This window comes from Ammospiza caudacuta, chromosome 26 (assembly GCF_027887145.1).
Source record: "Ammospiza caudacuta isolate bAmmCau1 chromosome 26, bAmmCau1.pri, whole genome shotgun sequence".
Lineage (NCBI taxonomy): Eukaryota > Metazoa > Chordata > Aves > Passeriformes > Passerellidae > Ammospiza > Ammospiza caudacuta.
Genome location: NC_080618.1, coordinates 4,509,588 through 4,531,931, shown reverse-complemented (window position 1 = coordinate 4,531,931; position 22,344 = coordinate 4,509,588). Strand labels below are relative to the sequence as shown.

General features: G+C 44.1%; 1 protein-coding gene across 1 annotated transcript in view; it reads left to right on the top strand.

The window, feature by feature from the left end:
• Nucleotides 1-22,344, top strand: part of XPO7 (exportin 7) — a 72,028-nt gene that overhangs the window by 8,150 nt on the left and 41,534 nt on the right. The window contains exons 2-10 of the mRNA XM_058820116.1: nt 2,023-2,169; nt 4,998-5,091; nt 8,315-8,481; nt 10,567-10,632; nt 15,052-15,156; nt 17,054-17,219; nt 17,721-17,794; nt 18,833-18,952; nt 20,481-20,627. Of these exons, the coding sequence (XP_058676099.1) occupies nt 2,023-2,169; nt 4,998-5,091; nt 8,315-8,481; nt 10,567-10,632; nt 15,052-15,156; nt 17,054-17,219; nt 17,721-17,794; nt 18,833-18,952; nt 20,481-20,627 (1,086 nt within the window). The remainder of the gene's footprint in view (nt 1-2,022; nt 2,170-4,997; nt 5,092-8,314; nt 8,482-10,566; nt 10,633-15,051; nt 15,157-17,053; nt 17,220-17,720; nt 17,795-18,832; nt 18,953-20,480; nt 20,628-22,344) is intronic.

Here is a 22,344-nt window from a genome sequence, read left to right as displayed (position 1 = left end):
TTTCCCCATTTTCCCCCGGTTTTTCCCCTATTTTTTCCCTGTTTTCTCCCTGGCTTTTCCCCATGTTTTTTTCCTGTCTTCCCCCTGGTTTTTCCCCATTTTTCCCCGTTTTTTCCCCATTTTTTCCCTGTTTTCTCCCTGGTTTCCCCTGGTTTTCCCCTGTTTTTTCCATTTTTCCCTGTTTTCTCCCTGTTTTTTCCCTGTCTTCCCCCTGGTTTTTCCCCATTTTCCCCTGTTTTCCCCTGTTTTCCCCTGTTTTCCCCCTTGTTTCTCCCCATTTTTCCCTGGTTTTCCCCATTTTCCCCATTTCCCCCTGTTTTTCCCTGTTTTTTCCCCGTTTTCCCTCTGGTTTTTCCCCATTTCCCCCTGGTTTCCCCCTGGTTTTTCCCCATTTTCCCCCCATTTTTCCCCATTTTCCCCTGTTTTTCCCCCATTTTTCCCCATTTTCCCCTGTTTTTCCCCCATTTTTCCCCATTTTCCCCTGGTTTTTCCCCATTTTCCCCCTTGTTTCTTCCCCTGTTTTCTCCCTGGCTTTTCCCCATTTTCCCCTGTTTTTCCCCCATTTTTCCCAATTTTCCCCTGGTTTTCCCCATTTTCCCCTGTATTTTTCCCCATTTTCCCCTGGTTTTTCCCCATTTTCCCCCTTGTTTTTTCCTCTGTTTTCTCCCTGGCTTTTCCCCATTTTTCCCTGTTTTCCCCCTGGTTTTCCCCCTGGTTTTTCCCCATTTTCCCCCGTTTTTCCCCTGTTTTCCCCTGTGTTTCCCCTGCCTTTTCCCCATTTTTCCCTGTTTTTTCCCTGTTTTCCCCCTGGTTTTTCCCCATTTTTCCCTGGTTTCCCCTGGTTTTTCCCTGTTTTTCCCTGTTTTTTCCCCACTTTCCCCTGTTATTCCCCTGTTTTCCCCCTTGTTTCTCCCCATTTTTCCCTGTTTTCTCCCTGTTTTTTCCCTGTTTCCCCCTGGTTTTTCCCCATTTTCCCCCATTTCCCCCTGTTTTCCCTCTGGTTTTTCCCCATTTCCCCCTGGTTTCCCCCTGGTTTTTCCCCATTTTCCCCCCATTTTCCCCATTTTCCCCATTTCCCCCTGTTTTTCCCTGTTTTCCCCCTTGTTTCTCCCCATTTTTCGCTGGTTTTCCCCATTTCCCCCCGTTTTTTCCCCATTTTCCCCCCGCTTTTCCCCATTTTTCCCCATTTCCCCCCATTTTTCCCCATTTTCCCCCGTTTTTCCCCATTTTGCCCTGGTTTTCCTCTGTTTTCCCCCTTGTTTCTCCCCATTTTCCCCCTGGTTTTCCCCCTGTTTTCTCCCCATTTTCCCCGGTTTTTTCCCCATTTTTCCCGGTTTTTCCCTGCTTTCCCCTGTTTTTCCTCTGTTTTCTCCCTGTTTTCCCCCTGGTTTTTCCCCATTTTCCCCTGCTTTTCCCCTGTTTTCCCCCTTGTTTCTTCCCATTTTCCCCTGTTTTTTCCCCATTTCCCCCTGGTTTTTCCTTGTTTCCCCCCGTTTTTCCCCATTTCCCCCCGTTTTTTCCCCATTTTCCCCCTGTTTTTCCCCATTTTTCCCCATTTTCCCCTGTTTTCCCCCTTGTTTCTCCCCATTTCCCCCCCGCTTTTCCCCATTTTTCCCCATTTTCCCCTGTTTTTCCCCTGTTTTCCCCCTTGTTTCTCCCCATTTTTCCCTGGTTTTTTTCCCCATTTTCCCCCGTTTTTTCCCCATTTCCCCCGTTTTTTCCCCATTTTCCCCGTTTTTCCCCATTTTTCCCCATTTCCCCCCCGCTTTTCCCCATTTTTCCCCATTTTCCCCTGTTTTTCCCCTGTTTTCCCCCTTGTTTCTCCCCATTTTTCCCTGGTTTTCCCCATTTCCCCCCCGCTTTTCCCCGTTTTTCCCCATTTTCCCCTGTTTTTTCCCTGTTTTCCCCCTTGTTTCTCCCCCTTTTTCCCTGTTTTTTTTCCCCATTTCCCCCCGTTTTTCCCCATTTTCCCCCGTTTCTCCCGTGTCCCACGCCGTGCTGTGTCCGTGCGTTCCCTGGCAGAGCCTGGCCCAGCTGGAGAACCTGTGCAAGCAGCTCTATGAGACCACGGACACGGGCACGCGCCTGCAGGCCGAGAAGGCCCTGGTGGAGTTCACCAACAGCCCCGACTGCCTGAGCAAGTGCCAGCTGCTGCTCGAGAGGGGCAGCGTGAGTACCCCCCAACATTCCCAAAATATCCCCAAACATTCCCCAAATTCATGGGATTCCATGTCCTGGGGGGGTTCACCAACAGCCCCAAGTGCCAGCTGCGCCTCAAGAGAGGCAGTGTGAGCACATCCTAAACATTCCCAAAATATTCCCAAAAATTCCCCAGAATTGTGGAATTCCAAGTCCCAAAACTTCCTCAAAATCCTGGGATTCCACATCCCAAAATTCCCCAAATTCATGGAATTCCATGCCCTGGTGGAGTTCACTAACAGCCCCAAGTGCCAGCTGCGCCTCGAGAGGGGCAGCGTGAGTACCCCCCCAACATTCCCAAAATATCCCCAAACATTCCCAAAAATCCTGGGATTCCATGCCCTGGTGGGGTTCACCAACAGCCCCAAGTGCCAGCTGCGCCTCGAGAGGGGCCACCTGAGTACACCCCATACATTCCCAAAAATTCCCTAAAATCATGGAATTCCACACCCCAAATATTCCCAAAACATCCCCAAAAATTCCCAAGAATCCTGGGATTCCACATCCCAAAAATTCCCCAAATTCATGGGATTCCGTGTCCTGGTGGGGTTCACTAACAGCCCCAAGTGCCAGCTGCGCCTCGGGAGAGGCAGCGTGAGCGCATCCTAAACATTCCCAAAAATTCCCCAGAATTCCCCAAAATTCTCCAGAATTGTGGAATTCCAAGTCCCAAAACTTCCTCAAAATCCTGGGATTCCACATCCCAAAAATTCCCCAAATTCATGGGATTCCATGTCCTGGTGGGGTTCACCAACATTCCCCAAGTGCCAGCTGCGCCTCGAGAGGGGCAGCGTGAGCACATCTTAAATATTCCCAAACATGCCCAAAAATTCCCTAAAATCATGGGATTCCACACCCCAAATATTCCCAAAACATCCCCAAAAATTCCCCAGAATCCTGGGATTCCACATCCCAAAAATTCCCCAAATTCATGGGATTCCATGCCCTGGGGGGGTTCACCAACATTCCCCAAGTGCCAGCTGCGCCTCGAGAGGGGCAGCGTGAGTACCCCCCCAACATTCCCAAAATATCCCCAAACATTCCCAAAAATCCTGGGATTCCATGCCCTGGGGGGGTTCACCAACAGCCCCAAGTGCCAGCTGCGCCTCGAGAGAGGCAGCGTGAGCGCATCCTAAACATTCCCAAAATATTCCCAAAAATTCCCCAGAATTGTGGAATTCCAAGTCCCAAAACTTCCTCAAAATCCTGGGATTCCACATCCCAAAATTCCCCAAATTCATGGAATTCCATGCCCTGGTGGAGTTCACTAACAGCCCCAAGTGCCAGCTGCGCCTCGAGAGGGGCAGCGTGAGTACCCCCCCAACATTCCCAAAATATCCCCAAAAATTCCCAAAAATCCTGGGATTTCATGTCCTGGTGGGGTTCACCCAAGTGCCAGCTGCTGCTCGAGAGGGGCAGCGTGAGTACCCCCCCAACATTCCCAAAATATCCCCAAACATTCCCAAAAATCCTGGGATTCCATGCCCTGGTGGGGTTCACCAACAGCCCCAAGTGCCAGCTGCGCCTCGAGAGAGGCAGCGTGAGCACATCCTAAACATTCCCAAAAATTCCCCAGAATTCCCCAAAATTCTCCAGAATTGTGGAATTCCAAGTCCCAAAACTTCCTCAAAATCCTGGGATTCCACATCCCAAAAATTCCCCAAATTCATGGGATTCCATGTCCTGGTGGGGTTCACCAACATTCCCCAAGTGCCAGCTGCGCCTCGAGAGGGGCAGCGTGAGCACATCTTAAATATTCCCAAACATGCCCAAAAATTCCCTAAAATCATGGGATTCCACACCCCAAATATTCCCAAAACATCCCCAAAAATTCCCCAGAATCCTGGGATTCCACATCCCAAAAATTCCCCAAATTCATGGGATTCCATGTCCTGGTGGGGTTCACCAACATCCCCCAAGTGCCAGCTGCGCCTCGAGAGGGGCCACCTGAGTACACCCCATACATTCCCAAAAATTCCCTAAAATCATGGAATTCCACACCCCAAATATTCCCAAAACATCCCCAAAAATTCCCCAGAATCCTGGGATTCCACATCCCAAAAATTCCCCAAATTCATGGGATTCCATGTCCTGGTGGGGTTCACTAACAGCCCCAAGTGCCAGCTGCGCCTCGGGAGAGGCAGCGTGAGCACATCCTAAACATTCCCAAAAATTCCCCAGAATTCCCCAAAATTCTCCAGAATTGTGGAATTCCAAGTCCCAAAACTTCCTCAAAATCATGGAATTCCACATCCCAAAAATTCCCCAAAATCCTGGAATTCCACATCCCAAAAATTGCCCCAAAATAGTGGGATTCCACATCTCAAAAATTCCCCAGAATTCCCAAAAAATTCCCCAAAACCCTGGAATTCCACATCCCCAAATTCCCCAAAATCCTGGAATTCCACGTCCCAAAAATTCCTGCGGAGTTTCTGCAGAATTGCTGCAAAATTCCTGTAAATTGCTGCAAAATTCCTGCTGAATTCCTATAAATCCTTTCATAATCCCTGTAAATTCTTGCAAATTCCTGCAAAATTCCTGTGAATTCCTGTAAAACCTGGGGATTTTATCCCAGTAAATTTGTGGAATTTGTGGAATTTGTGGAATTTGTGGAATGTCCTTCACCCACATCCTTCTGAGGTGGGAGCCGCTTCCTTTCAGCTCCTGGGCTGGAATTTGCTTCAAAGCCATGAATTAAAATTCCATGAATTAAAATTTCATTAATTTTACTTCCCATGAACTAAAATTCCTTTGGGTTTTTTTTGGTTTTTTGGGAATTTTTTCCCTTTTTTTTCCAGTCCTCCTACTCCCAGTTGCTGGCGGCCACCTGCCTTACCAAACTGGTGTCGCGCACAAACAACCCCCTGCCCCTGGAGCAGCGCATCGACATCCGTGAGTGCCCGCGGGTTCTCCCCAAAAATCCTTGGGATTGTCCCAAAAATCCTTGGGATTGTCCTCAAAATCCTTGGGATTGGCCCAAAAAATCCTTGGGATTGTCCTCAAAATTCTTGGGATTGGCCTAAAAATTCTTAGGATTGTCCTCAAAAAATTCCTTGGGATTGTCCTAAAAATTCTTGGGATTGGCCCAAAAAAACCTTTGGGTTGTCCCCAAAAACCCCTTGGGATTGTCCCAAAAATCCTTGGGATTGTCCTAAAAATTGTTGGGATTGTCCCCAAAAGTCCTTGGGATTGTCCTCAAAATTCTTGGGATTGGCCCAAAAAAACCTTTGGGTTGTCCCCAAAAACCCCTTGGGATTGTCCCCAAAAACCCCTTGGGATTGGCCCCAAAAATCCTTGGGATTGGCCCCAAAAAATCCTTGGAATTGTCCTAAAAATCCTTGGGATTGTCTTAAAAACCCTTGAGATTGTCCTAAAAACCTTTGGGATTGGCCAAAAACCCCTTGGGATTGTCCCCAAAAAATCCTTGGGATTGTCCCAAAAAATCCTTGGGATTGTCCTCAAAATCCTTGGGATTGTCCAAAAGCCTTGGAATTTTCCCATAAACCCCCTTGGGATTGGCCAAAAATCCTTGGGATTGGCCCCAAAAGTCCTTGGGATTGTCCTAAAAATCCTTGGGATTGTCCTAAAAATTCTTGGGATTGGCCCAAAAAATCCTTGGGATTGTCCTCAAAATTCTTGGGATTGGCCCAAAAAAACCTTTGGGTTGTCCCCAAAAACCCCTTGGGATTGTCCCCAAAACCCCTTGGGATTGTCCCCAAAAATTCCTTGGAATTATCCTAAAAGTCTTTGGGATTGTCTTGAAAACCCTTGAGATTGTCCTAAAAACCTTTGGGATTGGCCAAAAACCCCTTGGGATTGTCCCCAAAAAATCCTTGGGATTGTCCCAAAAAATCCTTGGGATTGTCCTCAAAATCCTTGGAATTTTCCCATAAACCCCCTTGGGATTGGCCAAAAATCCTTGGGATTGGCCCCAAAAGTCCTTGGGATTGTCCTAAAAATCCTTGGGATTGTCCTCAAAATTCTTGGGATTGGCCCAAAAAAACCTTTGGGTTGTCCCCAAAAACCCCTTGGGATTGTCCCCAAAACCCCTTGGGATTGTCCCCAAAAAATCCTTGGAATTATCCTAAAAGTCTTTGGGATTGTCTTAAAAACCCTTGAGATTGTCCAAAAAGCCTTTGGGATTGGCCAAAATCCCCTTGGGATTGTCCCCAAAAGTCCTTGGGATTGTCCTAAAAATTCTTGGGATTGTCCCCAAAAAATCCTTGGGATTGTCCCAAAAATCCTTGGGATTGTCCTCAAAATCCTTGGGATTGTCCAAAAGCCTTGGAATTTTCCCATAAACCCCCTTGGGATTGGCCAAAAATCCTTGGGATTGTCCTAAAAATTCTTGGGATTGTCCCCAAAAAATCCTTGGGATTGTCCCAAAAAATCCATGGGATTGTCCTAAAAACCTTTGGGGTTGACCCAAAAAATCCTTGGGATTGGCCCAAAAACCCCTTGGGATTTTTCCCAAAACCCTTGGGATTGTCCCAGAAATCCCTTGGGATTGTCCTAAAAGTCCTTGGGATTGGCCCCAAAAAATCCTTGGGATTGTCCTAAAAAGCCCTTGGGATTTTTCCTAAAAATCCTTGCAATTGTCCTAAAACCGCTTGGGATTGGCCTAAAAACCCCTTGGGATTTTCCCCAAAAAAGCCTTGGGATTAGTCCCAAAATCCCCTTTAGATTGTCCCAAAAATCCTTGGGATTCTCCTAAAAACCCTTGGGGTTGTCCCAAAAAATCCTCGGGGTTGGCCCAAAAAACCTTTGGGTTTGGCCCAAAAACCCCTTTAGGATTGTCGCCAAAAGTCCTTGGGATTGTCCCAACAAACCTTAGGGATGGTCCCAAAAAATCCTTGGGATTCTCCTAAAAATCCTGGGAATTGTCCTAAAGATCCTTAGGATTGTCCAAAAACCCTTGGGATTGGCCCAAAAAAACCTTAGGGATGTTCCCAAAAAATCCTTGGGATTGTCCCAAATCCTTGGGGTTGGCCCAAAAATCTTTGGGATTGGCCCAAAAATCTTTGGGATTGGCCCAAAGAACTCTTGGGGTTGTCCAAAATCCTTGGATTTGTCCCGAAAAACCCTTTGGGATTCTCTTAAAAACCCTTGGGGTCGACCCAAAAACCCCTTGGGATTTTTCCCAGAAACAATTGGGATCGTCCTAAAAACCTCTTGAGACTGGCCCCAAAACCCCTTGGGATTGTCCTAAAACCCCTTTGGGCTTGGCCCTAAAAGTCCTTGGGATTGTCCCAAAATCCTTTGGGATGGTCCCAAAAAACCTTAGGGATGGTCCCAAAAAACCCTTGGGATTGGCCCAAAAACCTCTTGAGACTTGCCCAAAAACCCTTGGAGAATCTCCTAAAAAACCTTGGGATTTTCCCCAAAAACCCCTTGGGATTGTCCCAAAACACCCTTGGGATTATCCAAAAAACCCTTTGGGGTTGTCCTAAAAACCACATGGGATTGTCCAGAATCCTTGGGATTTTTCCCAAAATCTATGGGATTGTCCAAAAATCCCTTGGGATTTTTCCCCAAAACCCTTTGGGTTTGGCCCAAAACCCTTAGGATTGTCCAAGACCCTTTCCTAGGTTTATTCCAGAACTAAATCCAACCCTTTCCCAGTTTTATTCTGGGACTATGTCCAGCCCTTTTCCAGGACTAAATCCAATCCTTTCCCAGTTTTATTCCAGGGCTAAATCCAGCCCTTTTCCAGGGTTGAAGCCAACCCTTTCCTAGAGCTGAATCCAACCCTTTTCCAGGTTTATTCCAGGGCTAAATCCAGCCCTTTTCCAGGGTTAATTCCAACCCTTTCCTAGGGCTGAATCCAACCCTTTTCCAGGTTTATTCCAGAGCTAAATCCAGCCCTTTTCCAGGGCTAAGTCCAACCCTTTTCCCAGGTCTATTCCAGAGCTAAATCCAACTCTTTCCCAGGGTTAAATCCACCCCTTTCCCAGCATCTTAAAATTCCCAAACAAAACCCCAACACTTCTCTCTTATTCCCAACATTTCTCCCAACTTCCCCCACGCAAACCAACCTCCCCAAAGATCCTTTTCCTTCAGGCCGTTCCCCAGAGCTGAATTTTGCCTGCAGCTCCATCTTTTCCCCGTTTTGCAGGGAATTATGTGCTGAACTACCTGGCCACGAGGCCGAAGCTGGCGACGTTCGTGACGCAGGCGCTGATCCAGCTCTACGCCAGGATCACCAAGCTGGGCTGGTTCGACTGCCAGAAGGACGAGTACGTCTTCAGGAACGTCATCAACGACGTCACCCGCTTCCTGCAGGTCAGATTCCCTCCTCAGAGCTGCCAGGATCCACCAAAATCCACCAGAAAGGAGTTTGGAGATGGCCTGGAGGAGTTCGGGTTCTTCCGTGTTGGTGGTTTTCAGCAGGGGCTTCTGAGGGTGAAGAGTTCCTTAAAAGTCAGGGATTTGTTCCTGGGAGCAGGAAACTGTTCCTGGATCCTCCTAGATTTGCTCCAGGTCTTTGCAGATCAGATTCCCTCCTCAGAATTCCCAGTTTCACCAAAATTTGGGAGTTTGGAGATGGCCTGGAGGAGTTTGGGTTCTTCCATGTTGGTGGTTTTCCGTGGGGGATTCTGAGGGTGAAGAGCTCCTTAAAAGTCAGGGAATTGTTCCTGGATGCTCCCAGTTCTGCACGAGGTTCTTGGGGTTCAGATTCCCTCCTCAGAGTTCCCAGGATCCACCAAAATCCACCAGAAAGGAGTTTGGAGATGGCCTGGAGGAGTTCGGGTTCTTCCGTGTTGGTGGTTTTCAGGAGGGGCTTCTGAGGGTGAAGAGCTCCTTAAAAATTTGGGGAGCAGGGAATCATTCCTCCTCCCAGCTCTGCACCAGGTCCTTGCACGTCAGATTCCCTCCTCGGAATTCCCAGGATTCCCCAAAATCCACCAGAAAGGAGTTTGGAGATGGCCTGGAGGAGTTCGGGTTCTTCTGTGTCTGTGGTTTTCAGTAGGGGCTTCTGAGGGTGAAGAGCTCCTTAAAAGTCAGGGAATTGTTCCTGGGAGCAGGAATTTGTTCTTGGATGCTCACAGCTTTGCTCCAGGTCCTTGCAGGTCAGATTCCCTCCTCAGAGTTCCCAGGATCCACCAAAATCCACCAGAAAGGAGTTTGGAGATGGCCTGGAGGATTTTGGGTTCTTCCATGTTGGTGGTTTTCAGCAGGGGCTTCTGAGGGTGAAGAGTTCCTTAAAATTCAGGGATTTGTTCCTGGGAGCAGGAAACTGTTCCTGGATCCTCCTAGATTTGCTCCAGGTCTTTGCAGATCAGATTCCCTCCTCAGAATTCCAAGTTTCACCAAAATTTGGGAGTTTGGAGATGGCCTGGAGGAGTTTGGGTTCTTCCATGTTGGTGGTTTTCCGTGGGGGATTCTGAGGGTGAAGAGCTCCTTAAAAGCCAGGGATTTGTTCCTGGATGCTCACAGCTCTGCACCAGGTTCTTGGGGTTCAGATTCCCTCCTTGGAATTCCCAGGATTCCCCAAAATCCACCAGAAAGGAGTTTGGAGATGGCCTGGAGGAGTTCGGGTTCTTCTGTGTCTGTGGTTTTCAGGAGGGGCTTCTGAGGGTGAAGAGTTCCTTAAAAGTCAGGGATTTGTTCCTGGGAGCAGGGATTTGTTCCTGGATGCTCCCAGCTCTGCACCAGGTTCCTGCAGCTCAGATTCCCTCCTCAGAATTCCCAGTTTCACCAAAATTTGGGAGTTTGCAGATGGCCTGAAGGAGTTTGGATCCTTCCATGTTGGTGGTTTTCAGTAGGGGCTTCCAAGGGTGAAGAGCTCCTTAAAAATTCAGGAAACAGGGATTTGTTCCTGGATGCTCCCACCTTTAGGATCCATCTTTTCCACCCTCAAATCCACCCTATGCATGAGTAGAAAATGAAGAAATTTTTTGCTTTGTTGTTCCCTTTCCATCCATGGAAATCCCATTTAATGTTTGGCTCCTTAAAAATTCGGGGAGCAGGGAATTGTTTCAGGGAGCAGGGATTTGTTTCTGGGTGCTCCAACCTTTAGGATCCGTTTTTTCCACCTCATGGATGGGTAGAAAATCAAGGAATATTTTCTTTGTTTTCTTTCCTATCCATGGAAATCACATTTCATCTTAAAAATTCAGGGAGCAGGGATTTGTTTCTGGGTGCTCCAAACTTTAGGATCCATCTTTTCCACCTCATGAATATTCCTGATATTTCTTTCAACTTCCTGCATTCATTGACTCGGATCAACCTGCCAAAATCTCCTTTATTTTATTTTATTTTTTTAATAAGGATTAAGCTTTTCTAGCCAAGAATTTTTCCAAGGAAAAAACAACAAAAAAAGGGAATTTTTCCAAAAAAAAAAAAGCTGTGCCTTTGCCTCCCCAGGACAGTGTAGAGCACTGCATCATAGGAGTGACAATCCTGTCCCAACTAACGAATGAAATTAATCAAGTAAGTGCTACAGCCTTCCTCAGTGAAGTAAGTGTCCAATTTTCTCATTCATATTGTTGTGTCCTGCCTTTTCTGGGTTTTTATTTTGGGGATTTTGCTGTCTGGGAGGTGTTTCAGGGGGAATTTCTGTGTTTGTTGGGTATTTGTTGTTGTTGGTGTTGTTGTTGTTTTTCACTCCCTCTTTGTGGTGAGATGCTGAGAGCTCCTGTCTGGAGGGATTGTTTTGTTTCATTGGCATCTTCCATCTTTTCCCATGTTTTGGTGTGGTTTTCTGGCATGAGAAGGGGGAAAAAAACCAAGAAAAAAGAATGATTTAGTGAGGATATGTGTGAGAACTTTCTGTTGTCAGCCTCTCATATTTACCAGGGAGAAAAACCCAAAATTACCAAATTGTCCCCATTTTTAAACAAAGCCTTTCATCCAGGATGAAAGTCTGAATGAATTTTTGGGATAAAATTCCCACAAATCCTGCTGAATTCTCACATTGTGGCCCTTTCCCAGTCCCTGAGGCCTGGCCCAACTTTTCCAGAGGATTTAAAATCCCTCCCAGGCTGTGCTCTGGAATTCCCTCTGGAATTTGTCTGGAATTCCTCTGGAAACTGGAATAAGCACCTTTACCTTCTGCTATCCCAATTTCTGTGGTTTTTTTCTGTCTTTTTTCCATGGTTTTTCCATGGTTTTCCCTCATGTAGGCATAATGTGATGCAGTCCTGAGGGTCATAATGAGAAGAAAAGTCTCTGATTTTCTGACCCTCCTTCTAGACCAAGGAGAAATAACCCCAAATTTTCCAACTCTGCCATTTTTAAAGCATTGTTTTCATCTAGGATGAAATTCTGAATGAATTTCTGGGATAAAATCCCCAGAAATCCTTCAGGATTCTCAGATTGTATCCTTTTCCAGGCCCTGAGGCCTGGCCAGGCCCAATCCTGGCCCAGCTTTTCCACAGGATTTAAAACCTCCCCCAGGCTGTGCTCTGGAATTCCCTCTGGAATTGCTGCTGGAAACTGGAATAAGCACCTTTACCTGGTGCTATCCCAATTTTCTGTGGCTTTTCCATGGTTTTTTCATGTTTTTTTTTAATGGTTTTCCCTCAGGCATGCAGATTGTGTTACAGTCCTGAGGGTCACAATGAGTGCAAAAGTCTGTGATTTTCTGCCCCTCCTTCTAGACCAGGGAGAAAAAACTCAAATTTTCCAATTGTCCCCATTTTTAAACTATGTCTTTCATCCAGGATGAAACTCTGAATGATTTCTGGGATAAAATTCCCAGAAATCCTTCAGGATTCTCAGATTGTGTTCTTCTCCAGGCCCAATCCTGGCCCAGCTTTTCCAGAGGTTTTAAAATCCCTCCGGGGTGTGCTCTGGAATTCCCTCTGGAATTGCTGCTGGAAACTGGAATAAGCACCTTTACCTGCTACTATCCCAATTTCTGCATTTTTTCTTTTTTTCCATGGTTTTTCCATGGTTTTCCCTCAGGCATGCAGATTTAGCTGGAGTCCTGAGGGTCACAATGAGTGCAAAAGTCTCTGATTTTCTGACCCTCCTTCTAGACCAGCAAGAAAAAAACCAAAATTATCTAACTGTCCCCATTTTTAAACAAAGCCTCTCAACATGATGAAACTCTGAATTAATTTCTGGGATAAAATTCCCAGAAATCCTTCAGGATTCTCAGATTGTGTCCCTTTCCCAGATCCTTTTCCTGGCCAGGCCCAGTCCTGACCCAGCTTTTCCAGAGGATTTAAAATTCCTCCAGAGCTGTGCTCTGGAATTCCCTCTGGAATTGCTGCTGGAAACTGGAATAAGCACCTTTACCTGGTGCTATCCAAATTTCTGCATTTTTTTCTGTCTTTTTTTCCATGGTTTTCCCTCAGGCATGCAGATTTTGCTGCAGTCCTGAGGGTCACAATGAGTGGAAAAGTCTGTGATTTTCTGCCCCTCCTTCTAGACTTTGGAGAAAAACCCCAAATTTTCCGACTCTGTCCATTTTAAAAGCATCCTTTCATCCAGGATGAAACTGAATGAATTTCTAAAATCCCCAGAAATCCTTCAGGATTCTCAGGTTGTGTCCTTTTCCCAGCCCCTCAGGCCTGGCCAGCCCCAATTCTGGCCCAGCTTTTCCAGAGGATTTAAAATCACTCCAGAGCTGTGCTCTGGAATTCCCTCTGGAATTGCAGCTGGAAACTGGGATGAGCACCTTTACCTGCTGCTATCCCAATTTCTGTGGCTTTTCCATGTTTTTTTCATGTTTTTTTTTCATGGTTTTCCCTCAGGCGTGCAGATTGTGCTTCAGTCCTGAGGGTCACAATGAGTGGAAAAGTCTCTGATTTTCTGACCCTCCTCCTACACCTTGGAGAAAACGCCAAAATTTTCCAACTGTGCCCATTTTTAAAGCATTGTTTTCATCCAGGATGAAACTGTGAAGGAATTTCTGGGATAAAATCCCCAGAAATCCTTCAGGATCCTCCAAGCCATGTTCCTTTCCCAGCCCCTCAGGCCTGGCCAGCCCCAATCCTGGCCCAGCTTTTCCAGAGGATTTAAAATCCCTCCAGGGCTGTGCTCTGGAATTCCCTCTGAAATTCCCCTGGAAACTGGAATAAACACCTTTACCTGATGCTATCCCAATTTCCATGGGTTTTTTTGTCTTTTTTCCATGTTTTTTCCCATGGTTTTCCCTCAGACATGCAGATTTTGCTGCAGTCCTGAGGGTCACAATAAGTGGAAAAGTCTTTGTTTTTCCTTAAAAAAAAAAAACAGCTGGAAAAAACAAATAGTTTTTTTTTGGTCTCATTAAGTAACTAACTTCAGATTTCCCTGGGATGCTGTTTAATCCAGAGAAATCATGGAGGGATTTCAGAATTGGAAATGGAGAAGCCTGATTCATTGATTTAATCCAAGTTTACTGATTTAAGCCAAGTTCACCAATTTAAGCACAGTTTAGTGATTTAAGCTGAATTCACTGTTAAAGCCAAATTTACTGTGATGGTGAAGAAGGAAATCCCATTTTCCCAAGGCCAAAAATAAAGGGAATTTTCCGTCCCCACAAATGGCTTGAAATAGGAATTAAATAATATTCATTTACCTAAACTCCCTGAAATCCCAATAGTCTGAGCTGAGGAATAACTTGGGTATTAAAACACCTGAAAAATTTAGGATCTGTTGGAGCTTTTCTTTCTACAATATAAAAGATGGGAGTTTTGGGGTCCTCCATGGAATTGTTGGGAAAATTCAGGTCTAAAATCCAACATTGGAGCTGTCCTGGTTCCTCAAATGCTGGAGGAGAGGTTTGGAAATTGAAATTTAATTTTATCATAAATTTCAATTTCATTTGTTATTTCAGTTTTTAATTGAAAATTTAACTATATTTATGTAGTTTTAATTAATATTTAATTTAATTTAGTTTAAACAGTGAAATATAAACATTTCTGCAGGAATTCTGCATCCCACCAGGATAACCCAATGCCCATCCGAGGCAGGTGCAATTTGACTGGGAATGGTCACAAAAATGGGAATTTTGCCTAATTTTTCCGCTTTTCATGGGAAAAAAAACCCTGAGTTTTGCTGGAGTACTGGGCTCCAGTGTCAGATCCAGGAATTTATCCCATAAAACAGCAAAGTCCAACCTGGATAACTCCTTCCAGTTCCCTTTTCTATCTGGAATTTTAATTCCTGCTGTTTATTCTTTTCTGCCCAGCAGCTCCAGGAGGGATTGAACCCTTTGGAGCTGGGAATTCCCATTCCTAAAATCCCAAATAAAACCAAATTTTGCTGCTGTTTTGGGCAGAGATTGAAGGAATTGGGAATAAACCCAACCCAACTTTGTGACAGAAATGTGGATTTTTCCGTGGAAAAGCTGGGGAGTTGCATCCCACTGGTTCTGGGGAGGGAAATCGCCTCTTCCTTCTGGAATTCCTTATATTTGATATTTTCCCTCATTTTTCCCCTTTTCATGAGGGAAAAAAATCTGAGTTTTGCTCTTTCCCAGCTTTGGTCTCCAGTGGCTGATCCAGGACTGGCATTTATCCCATAAACCAGCAAAGTCCAAGCTGGATAACCTGGATAATTTTAATTGCTGTTCTTCATCCCTGTGTACCCAGCAGCTCCAGGAGGGATTGAACCCTTTGGAGCTGGGAATTCCCATTCCTAAAATCCCAAATAAAACCAAATTTTGCTGCTGTTTTGGGCAGAGATTGAAGGAATTGGGAATAAACGCAGCCCAGCTTTGTGACAGAAATGTGGATTTTTTCCATGGAAAAGCTGGGGAATTATATCCCAGTGGTTCTGGGGAGGGAAATCTGGATTTCCTGGGATTCCTGCTGGATTTCCTGGGATTCCTGCTGGATTTCCTGGGATTCCTGCTGCTTTTCCTGCTTTTCCTGGTGTGACCTCAGCAGCTCTGAACCCAGTTTCTGTCCCCTGCAGGCGGACACCACCCACCCCCTGACCAAGCACAGGAAAATCGCCTCTTCCTTCCGAGATTCCTCTTTATTTGATATTTTCACCCTGTCCTGCAGTTTACTGAAACAGGTAAGGAAAGTTTGGTGAGGTTTTTTTTGGGGAAGTGGAATGGTGGGATGAAATTCCTTCCTAAAAAAATCCGGTTTTGAGTTGTTCTTCAAGGAAAAAAATGGATTCATTAAGGAAGTTTTTGTTGGTGAAGGAATCTGTATTAATAAATGGGTTTTATTTAAATTATTAATATTTAATAGACTTTATTTAAATAGGAAATATTACATGTTTTAAATATTAATTTTTTAATTAAGTAATAAGTAGAAAATAGAGAAATCAAACTCTTCTCTACAATTCCAGCTGCAAATAAATTCCTGGATCCTGAGCCTGGGTTAAACTTCCCTGTTGTTTCTCAAGGAAAAAAATTCATTCATTAAGGAAATGTTCCTTCCTAAAGGACTTGATATTAATAAATAGATTCTATTTAAATAATACATATTAAATAGATTTTATGTATACATATACATATTTACATGTTATATATGTATTTACATCATATATGTGCATATATATATTTATATATACCTATATATAATACATATTAAATATATATTTTCTATAGGTATATATTTTATATATAAATATTTTTGTTATTATTCAGGTAAATACATTTTTAGGTAATACACAGAAAATAAACCCAGAAATCAAACTCTTCTCTACAATTCCATCTGCAAATAAATCCCTGATTTCTGAGCCTGGGTTAAACTTCCTTGTTGTTTCTCAAGGAAAAAATTGATTAATTAAGGAGGTTCTTCCTCCTAAAAAAATTGATATTAATAAATCGACTTTTTAAAATAATACATATTAAATAGATTTTATTTATACATATACATATTTACATGTTATATATTTACATAATATACATGCATATAATATATATTTATATATACATAGGTATATATATACATATGTATATAATACATATTACATACATTATATATATTTTTATATATAATATAAAAATATAGAATATTTTTATTATTATTTAGGTAAATATATTTTTAGGTAATACACAGAAAATAAACCCAGAAATCAAACTCTTCTCTACAATTCCAGCTGCAAATAAATCCCTGGATCCTGAGCCTGGGGTTAAATTTCCCTGTTGTTTCTCAAGGAAAAAATTGATTAATTAAGGAAGTTCTTCCTCCTAAAAAAATTGATATTAATAAATCGATTTTTTTAAAATAATACATATTAAATAGATTTTATTTATACATATAATATATATATATTTACATGTTATGTATATTTACATCATATACATGCATATAATATATATTTATATATACATAGGTGTATATATATACATATGTATATAATACATATTACCTACAATATATATATTTATATATTATATATTTATATAAAATATTGTTATTATTATTTAGGTAAATATATTTTTAGGTAATACACAGAAAATAAACCCAGAAATCAAAATCTTCTCTGCAATTCCAGCTGCAAATAAATCCCTGGATCCTGAGCCTGGGGTTAAACTTCCCTGGCTTAAAGCATCAGGAAAAAAGGAGAATTTGGGTTTCTATTTTAAATATCTTTGACAAATAAATCCTTGTCCCAGTTTTATCCCAGTTTTCCTCATTCCCTTGGGAGGGGAGCACAGGATTCCTGTCAGACAGAAAAGGATTCCATGATCTCCTGGATCCCTCAGTCCTCATCCCTGTGTAGTTCAGGGAGGAACATGGCAATGCTGCCTGTTATCCCTGATATGGAAAAATTCCGGGATTTTATTTATGCCGGAATATATTTATTTATTTTTCAGTATTTTACTTATGCCTCGCTACCTATAAAACCACCCCTGCTGCTCGTTCCACAAATAAAATCCTGCCTAAATTCAGCTACCTCCCAATTTATTTTTTTTTTTTCCTGTTTCCCTGCCTTAATTCCACGTTTTCCTCAGGCTTCTGGGAAGAACCTGAACCTGAACGATGAGAGCCAGCACGGGCTGCTGATGCAGCTCCTCAAGCTCACCCACAACTGCCTGAACTTCGACTTCATCGGCACCTCCACGGACGAGTCCTCGGATGATCTTTGCACTGTGCAGATCCCAACCAGTTGGAGATCAGGTGATCCCACCTGGAAAATGCTCCCAGGCTTTGGGTTTTTATAAATAAACCCAACTTTGCAAAGCCAGGGGTTAAACTCAGCCCTAAAACCCACCTGATTAATTCCTAGGGGATTTTATGTTGCTTTTAAAATCTCTTTTCTCTTCCAGTCTTTCACCTCTTGTTCCAAAAGCCAGGAAAAATGGATCTAAAAAGAAAAATAGGGAGTAACTTGAATAACTTGGCACCTTTTTCTCACATCCTGCTGTTCCCAGCAGGCATTTGACAGGCACAGATTGTGTTCTTAAAATACTTTCCTGTCATTTTCTCCCAGTTCCAAGTGCCTGTGGGTGACTCAATTTCTAGGAAAAGCATTTAGCCTTAAAAATACAAAATCCTGGGAGAATTTTTCTTGGGGTTGTGGTGCTTTGGTGTGACAAATCCATGTGCCACAGGTGGTAAAATAAGGATTAGACCTGTGGGAAGCTGTAAATGGAGGTAAAATCCTCTTTTCTCTTGCAGCATTCTTGGATTCTTCGACCCTTCAGTTGTTTTTTGATCTTTATCATTCCATCCCTCCTTCATTTTCTCCTCTGGTAAGTCCAGGGTTAATTTTCCTTTATTTTAGGATTCCTATGGGAGATTCCCTGGGGATTCAGATAGCCCAGGTTGTGCTGAGGTGTCCAAATGCTGCTGAGAGTTTTGAAGCATCTCCAAGGTTGGATTTTCCCTAAAACCACTTTTTTTGCTGGAATTCCAACCTCCTTTCTCCTCACACAGCTTGGAATCTCCTGTTTGCTCATCCCCTTGAGGGAGCAACTCCTGTTATTCCCAAACAAAGTCCTAAAACCACAACAGGAATAGGGGGGCAAACCTGGGATTCCAGGTTTGGAATTTCTCCTTCCACCCTTCCAAACGAGGCCGTGTCCATTGGGATGGAGACACAACTGAGCTAAAAGTTGGACAATTTTTATTCTGGAAAAATAAAAAGTTGAATTATTTCTTCTGGAAAAAGTTGAATTATTTCTTCTAGAAAAATAAAAAGTTGATTGTTTCTTCTGGAAAAATAATTTTAAAAGGCCTTTCAGGCATTTATCTGATAAATATTTCCCATACTTAAAGCTCAGTGAAAACAAGGCTGAGAGGGAAGGGCCTTCAGAAAGAATTTTTCCAAGGAGACTACACTTATTCTGGTGGAGAGTTAATGGCTAATTCTGAATTTCAGGCCTTAAAAGGAGAGGTTTGAGGTGTGAGAATCAAATCTCAGGAGAGATTTGAGGTGTGAGAATCCTTTTTTTGAATGGAAATCTGAAATTATTCCATTGGAATCTCCATCCCTGGAGGTGTCCAGGGAAAACCTGGACTCAAAGCTCTGGGCTGGGTGCCAAGGTGGGGATCAAAGGTTGGATTCTCACCTTGGAGGGCTTTTCCAACCTCAGGAATTCCATAATTCTGTGATTTTTGGGATGGAGCTGTTGCTTTGGGTGCTGTGATTTCTGAGGAGACAGAATTGTTTGGTCCCTAAAGGAGCACCAAACCTCAATCCCTGCTCATGTCATGAGGGGAAAATTTCTTCATTTCCTTGTTTTCACCCCTGTTTTTGTGCTTATTCCCGTTTTTCTGTGTCCTGGCAGGTTTTATCCTGCTTGGTGCAGATCGCCTCCGTGCGCCGCTCCCTCTTCAACAACGCCGAGAGGGCAAAGTTCTTATCTCACCTGGTGGATGGAGTGAAACGGATACTGGAAAACCCCCAGGTGAGTATTCCAGGGGGGGACTGAGTCTGTGCATCCTCTCCAGCACATTTCATCCCAACATATCATTTTCATGAATTTCATGGAAAAAAATTTCTTGGAAAAAATCCTTTTTCACGTCCCACTTGGCGAAGTGCAGCGTTGTCCTGCTCTTCCCTTTTCCTGCCATTCCACCACCAAGGAAGGTTCATGGTGGATATAAGAACAATTTCTCCATTGGAAGGGTATTTAAGGACTGGAAGCATCCCTGGAAATGCCCAAAAACCAGGAAATGTGCCAATTGCTGACTTGGTTTAATGGGCAGAGTGGGTTTTGCTGGGAGCTTGAACTTGTTCTCCGATTTCATGATGATCTGAGATTCTGGCAGGGGACAGCAGAGCTGCTCCTGTAGGAGCAATTTCTCAGTTGGAAGAGTATTTGAGGACTGGAAGCATCCCTGGAAATGCCCAAAAACCAGGAAAATTGGCAATTGCTGACTGGGCAGAGTGGGATTTGTTGGGAGCTTGGTTTTGTTGTTGCAGCTCTCTCTGATTCCATGATAATCTGAGTCTCTGGCAGGGGACAGCAGAGCTGCTCCTGTAGGAGCAATTCTCCATTGGAAGAGTGTTTAAGGACTGGAACCCTCCCAAAAAATAGGAAATGTGGCGATTGCTGACTGGGCAGAGTGGGATTTGTTGGGAGCTTGGACTTGTTCTCTGATTTCGTGATGCTCTGAGCCTCTGGCAGGGAACAGCAGAACTCATCCTGAAAGAACAGTGCTCCATTGGAAGGGTATTTAAGGACTGGAAGCATCCCTGGAAATGCCCAAAACCCAGGAAATGTGGCAATTGGTGACCTGGTTTAATGAGCAGAGTGGGATTTGTTAGGAGCTTGGGCTTGTTCCAGTCATGGAATTGGAGCTGTCTCCAATTCATGATGATCTGAGTCTCTGGCAGGGGACAGCAGAACTCATCCTGTAAGGACAATTCTCCATTGGAAGGGTATTTAAGGACTTGAAGCATCCCTGGAAGTGCCCAAAAAACAGGAAAATTGGCAATTGCTGACTGGGCAGAGTGGGATTTGTTGGGAGCTTGGTTTTGTTGTTGCAGCTCTCTCTGATTCCATGATAATCTGAGTCTCTGGCAGGGGACAGCAGAGCTGCTCCTGTAGGAAGAGTGTTTAAGGACTGGAACCCTCCCAAAAAATAGGAAATGTGGCGATTGCTGACTGGGCAGAGTGGGATTTGTTGGGAGTTTGGGCTTGCTGTTGAAGCTGTCTCTGATTCCATGCTGATCTGAGCCTCCGGCAGGGGACAGCAGAACTCCTCCTTTAAGAACAATTCTCCATTGGAAGGGTATTTAAGGACTGGAAGCATCCCTGGAAATGCCCAAAAACCAGGAAATGTGCCAATTCCTGACTGGGCAGGGTGGCATTTGTTGGGAGCTTGTTTTTGTTGTTGCAGCTGTCTCTGATTCCATGAGGGTCCATCCCAGCCTCTGGCAGGGGACAGCAGAGCTGCTCCTGAGTCCCCCTCCTCTTTTTGTCCCCTCAGAGTTTATCAGACCCCAACAATTACCACGAGTTCTGCCGGCTGCTGGCCCGGTTGAAAAGCAATTACCAACTGGGAGAACTGGTGAAGGTGGAGAACTACCCCGAGGTGATCCGGCTCATCGCCAACTTCACCGTCACCAGCCTGCAGGTACAGCCCTCCCCTGGCCTCTGCATTCCCTGGAAAACAGGGAATTTTTACAGAAATCCTGCCTGGATCATTCTCTGAAATCCTGAATGGAATCCATGTGGGAAGGCAGAGTTGTTGCCATGCCTCCAGAGGCTTTTCCATATCATAGCAGGGAATAAAAAAAAACGTGTTAAATAAGGTTTATTTTTAGGATTCTGTCTCACTTCACTGTTGCAATGCACTCAGGGGGATTGGGAGGAATTGGAATATCATGGATATTTCCACTGAGCTTTCCAGCTGTGTGTACAGCTCACAACCACAGCCCTGCACGGGGGAAGGTTTAAAAAACAAATTCCTTTGTTTGTGGAATTGGAATTCCTGGGAAGCAGCTCGGGCTGTGCAGTGTGTGGGAGCTGGGGGAGGGCTGGGATTCAGCTGCATGTCCTGGGAATTTGGGATTATCTCCCAGTGTTTCCTGAGTGCTGGGAACAACTGATCAATGTGTGCCCTGAAATTCCTGGTTCATTTGGCCAGTGCAAGGTGCAACAAGCTGAGCTTCAAACCACTTCCAACCTAAATTCTGTGGGAAAAACCTGTGTCAAACAACACAAATCATAACTCCCTGCTTTGTTTTCCTTCCCTTTTTCCTCTGGAAACACTGGGAATTTACTACCAACAGCGTGCTCTGAAATTCATCATTAATTTAGCAACTAGGCCAGTGCAAGGTGCAGCAAGCTGAGCTTTAAACCCCTTCCAACCCAAATTCTGTGGGAAAAACCTGAGTCAAACAACACAAATCATAACTCCCTGCTTTCTTTTCCTTCCATTTTCCCTCCAGAAGCACTGGGAATTTACTCCCAACAGTGTCCCCTGAAATTCCTGGGTTATTTGGCAACCAGGGCATTAAAGGCCAGTTGAAAGTGCAACAAGCTGAACTTGCAACCCAAATTCTGTGGGAAAAAATTAAATCAAACAGCACAAATCATATGTTCCTGGTTTGTTTTCCTTCCCTTTTCCCCCTGGAACCACTGGGAATTTATTCCTAACAATGTGCTCTGAAATTCCTGGTTAAGTTAGCTACCAGGCCATTAAAGGCCAGTGGAAGATGCAGCGAGCTGAGCATTAAACAACTTCCAGCTCAAATTCTGTGGGAAAAACTCAAGTCAAACAACAGAAATCGTAACTCCCTGTTTTCTTGTCCTTCTTTTTTCCCTTCCAGAAGCACTGGGAATTTGCTCCCTACAGCATGCCCTGAAATTCCTGGCTAATTTGTGAACCGGTGGAAGGAATTGAGCTTTAAACACCTTCCAACCCAAATTCTGAGGGAAAAATTAAAGTCAAACAACACAAATCATAACTCCCTGGTTTATTTTCTTTCTCTTTTCCCTGTGGAAGCACTGGGAATTAGCTCCCAGCAGTGTGATCTGAAGTTCCTAGTTAATTTGGTCAGCAGTTCAATGGAAAGTGCAGCAAACTGAGCGTTAAAAAGCTTCCAGGACAAATTCTGTGGGAAAAACCTGAGTCAAACAACACAAATTGAACTCCTTGCTTTGTTTTCCTTCTGTTTTCCTTGTGGAAGCACTGGGAATTTTCTCCCAGCAGCATGGTCTGGAATTCCAGGCTAATTTGGCCACCAGGCCAATGGAAAGTGCAGCGAGCTGAGCATTAAACACCTTCCAGGACAAATCCTGTGGGAAAAACTCGAGTCAAACAACACAAATCATAACTCCTTGCTTTG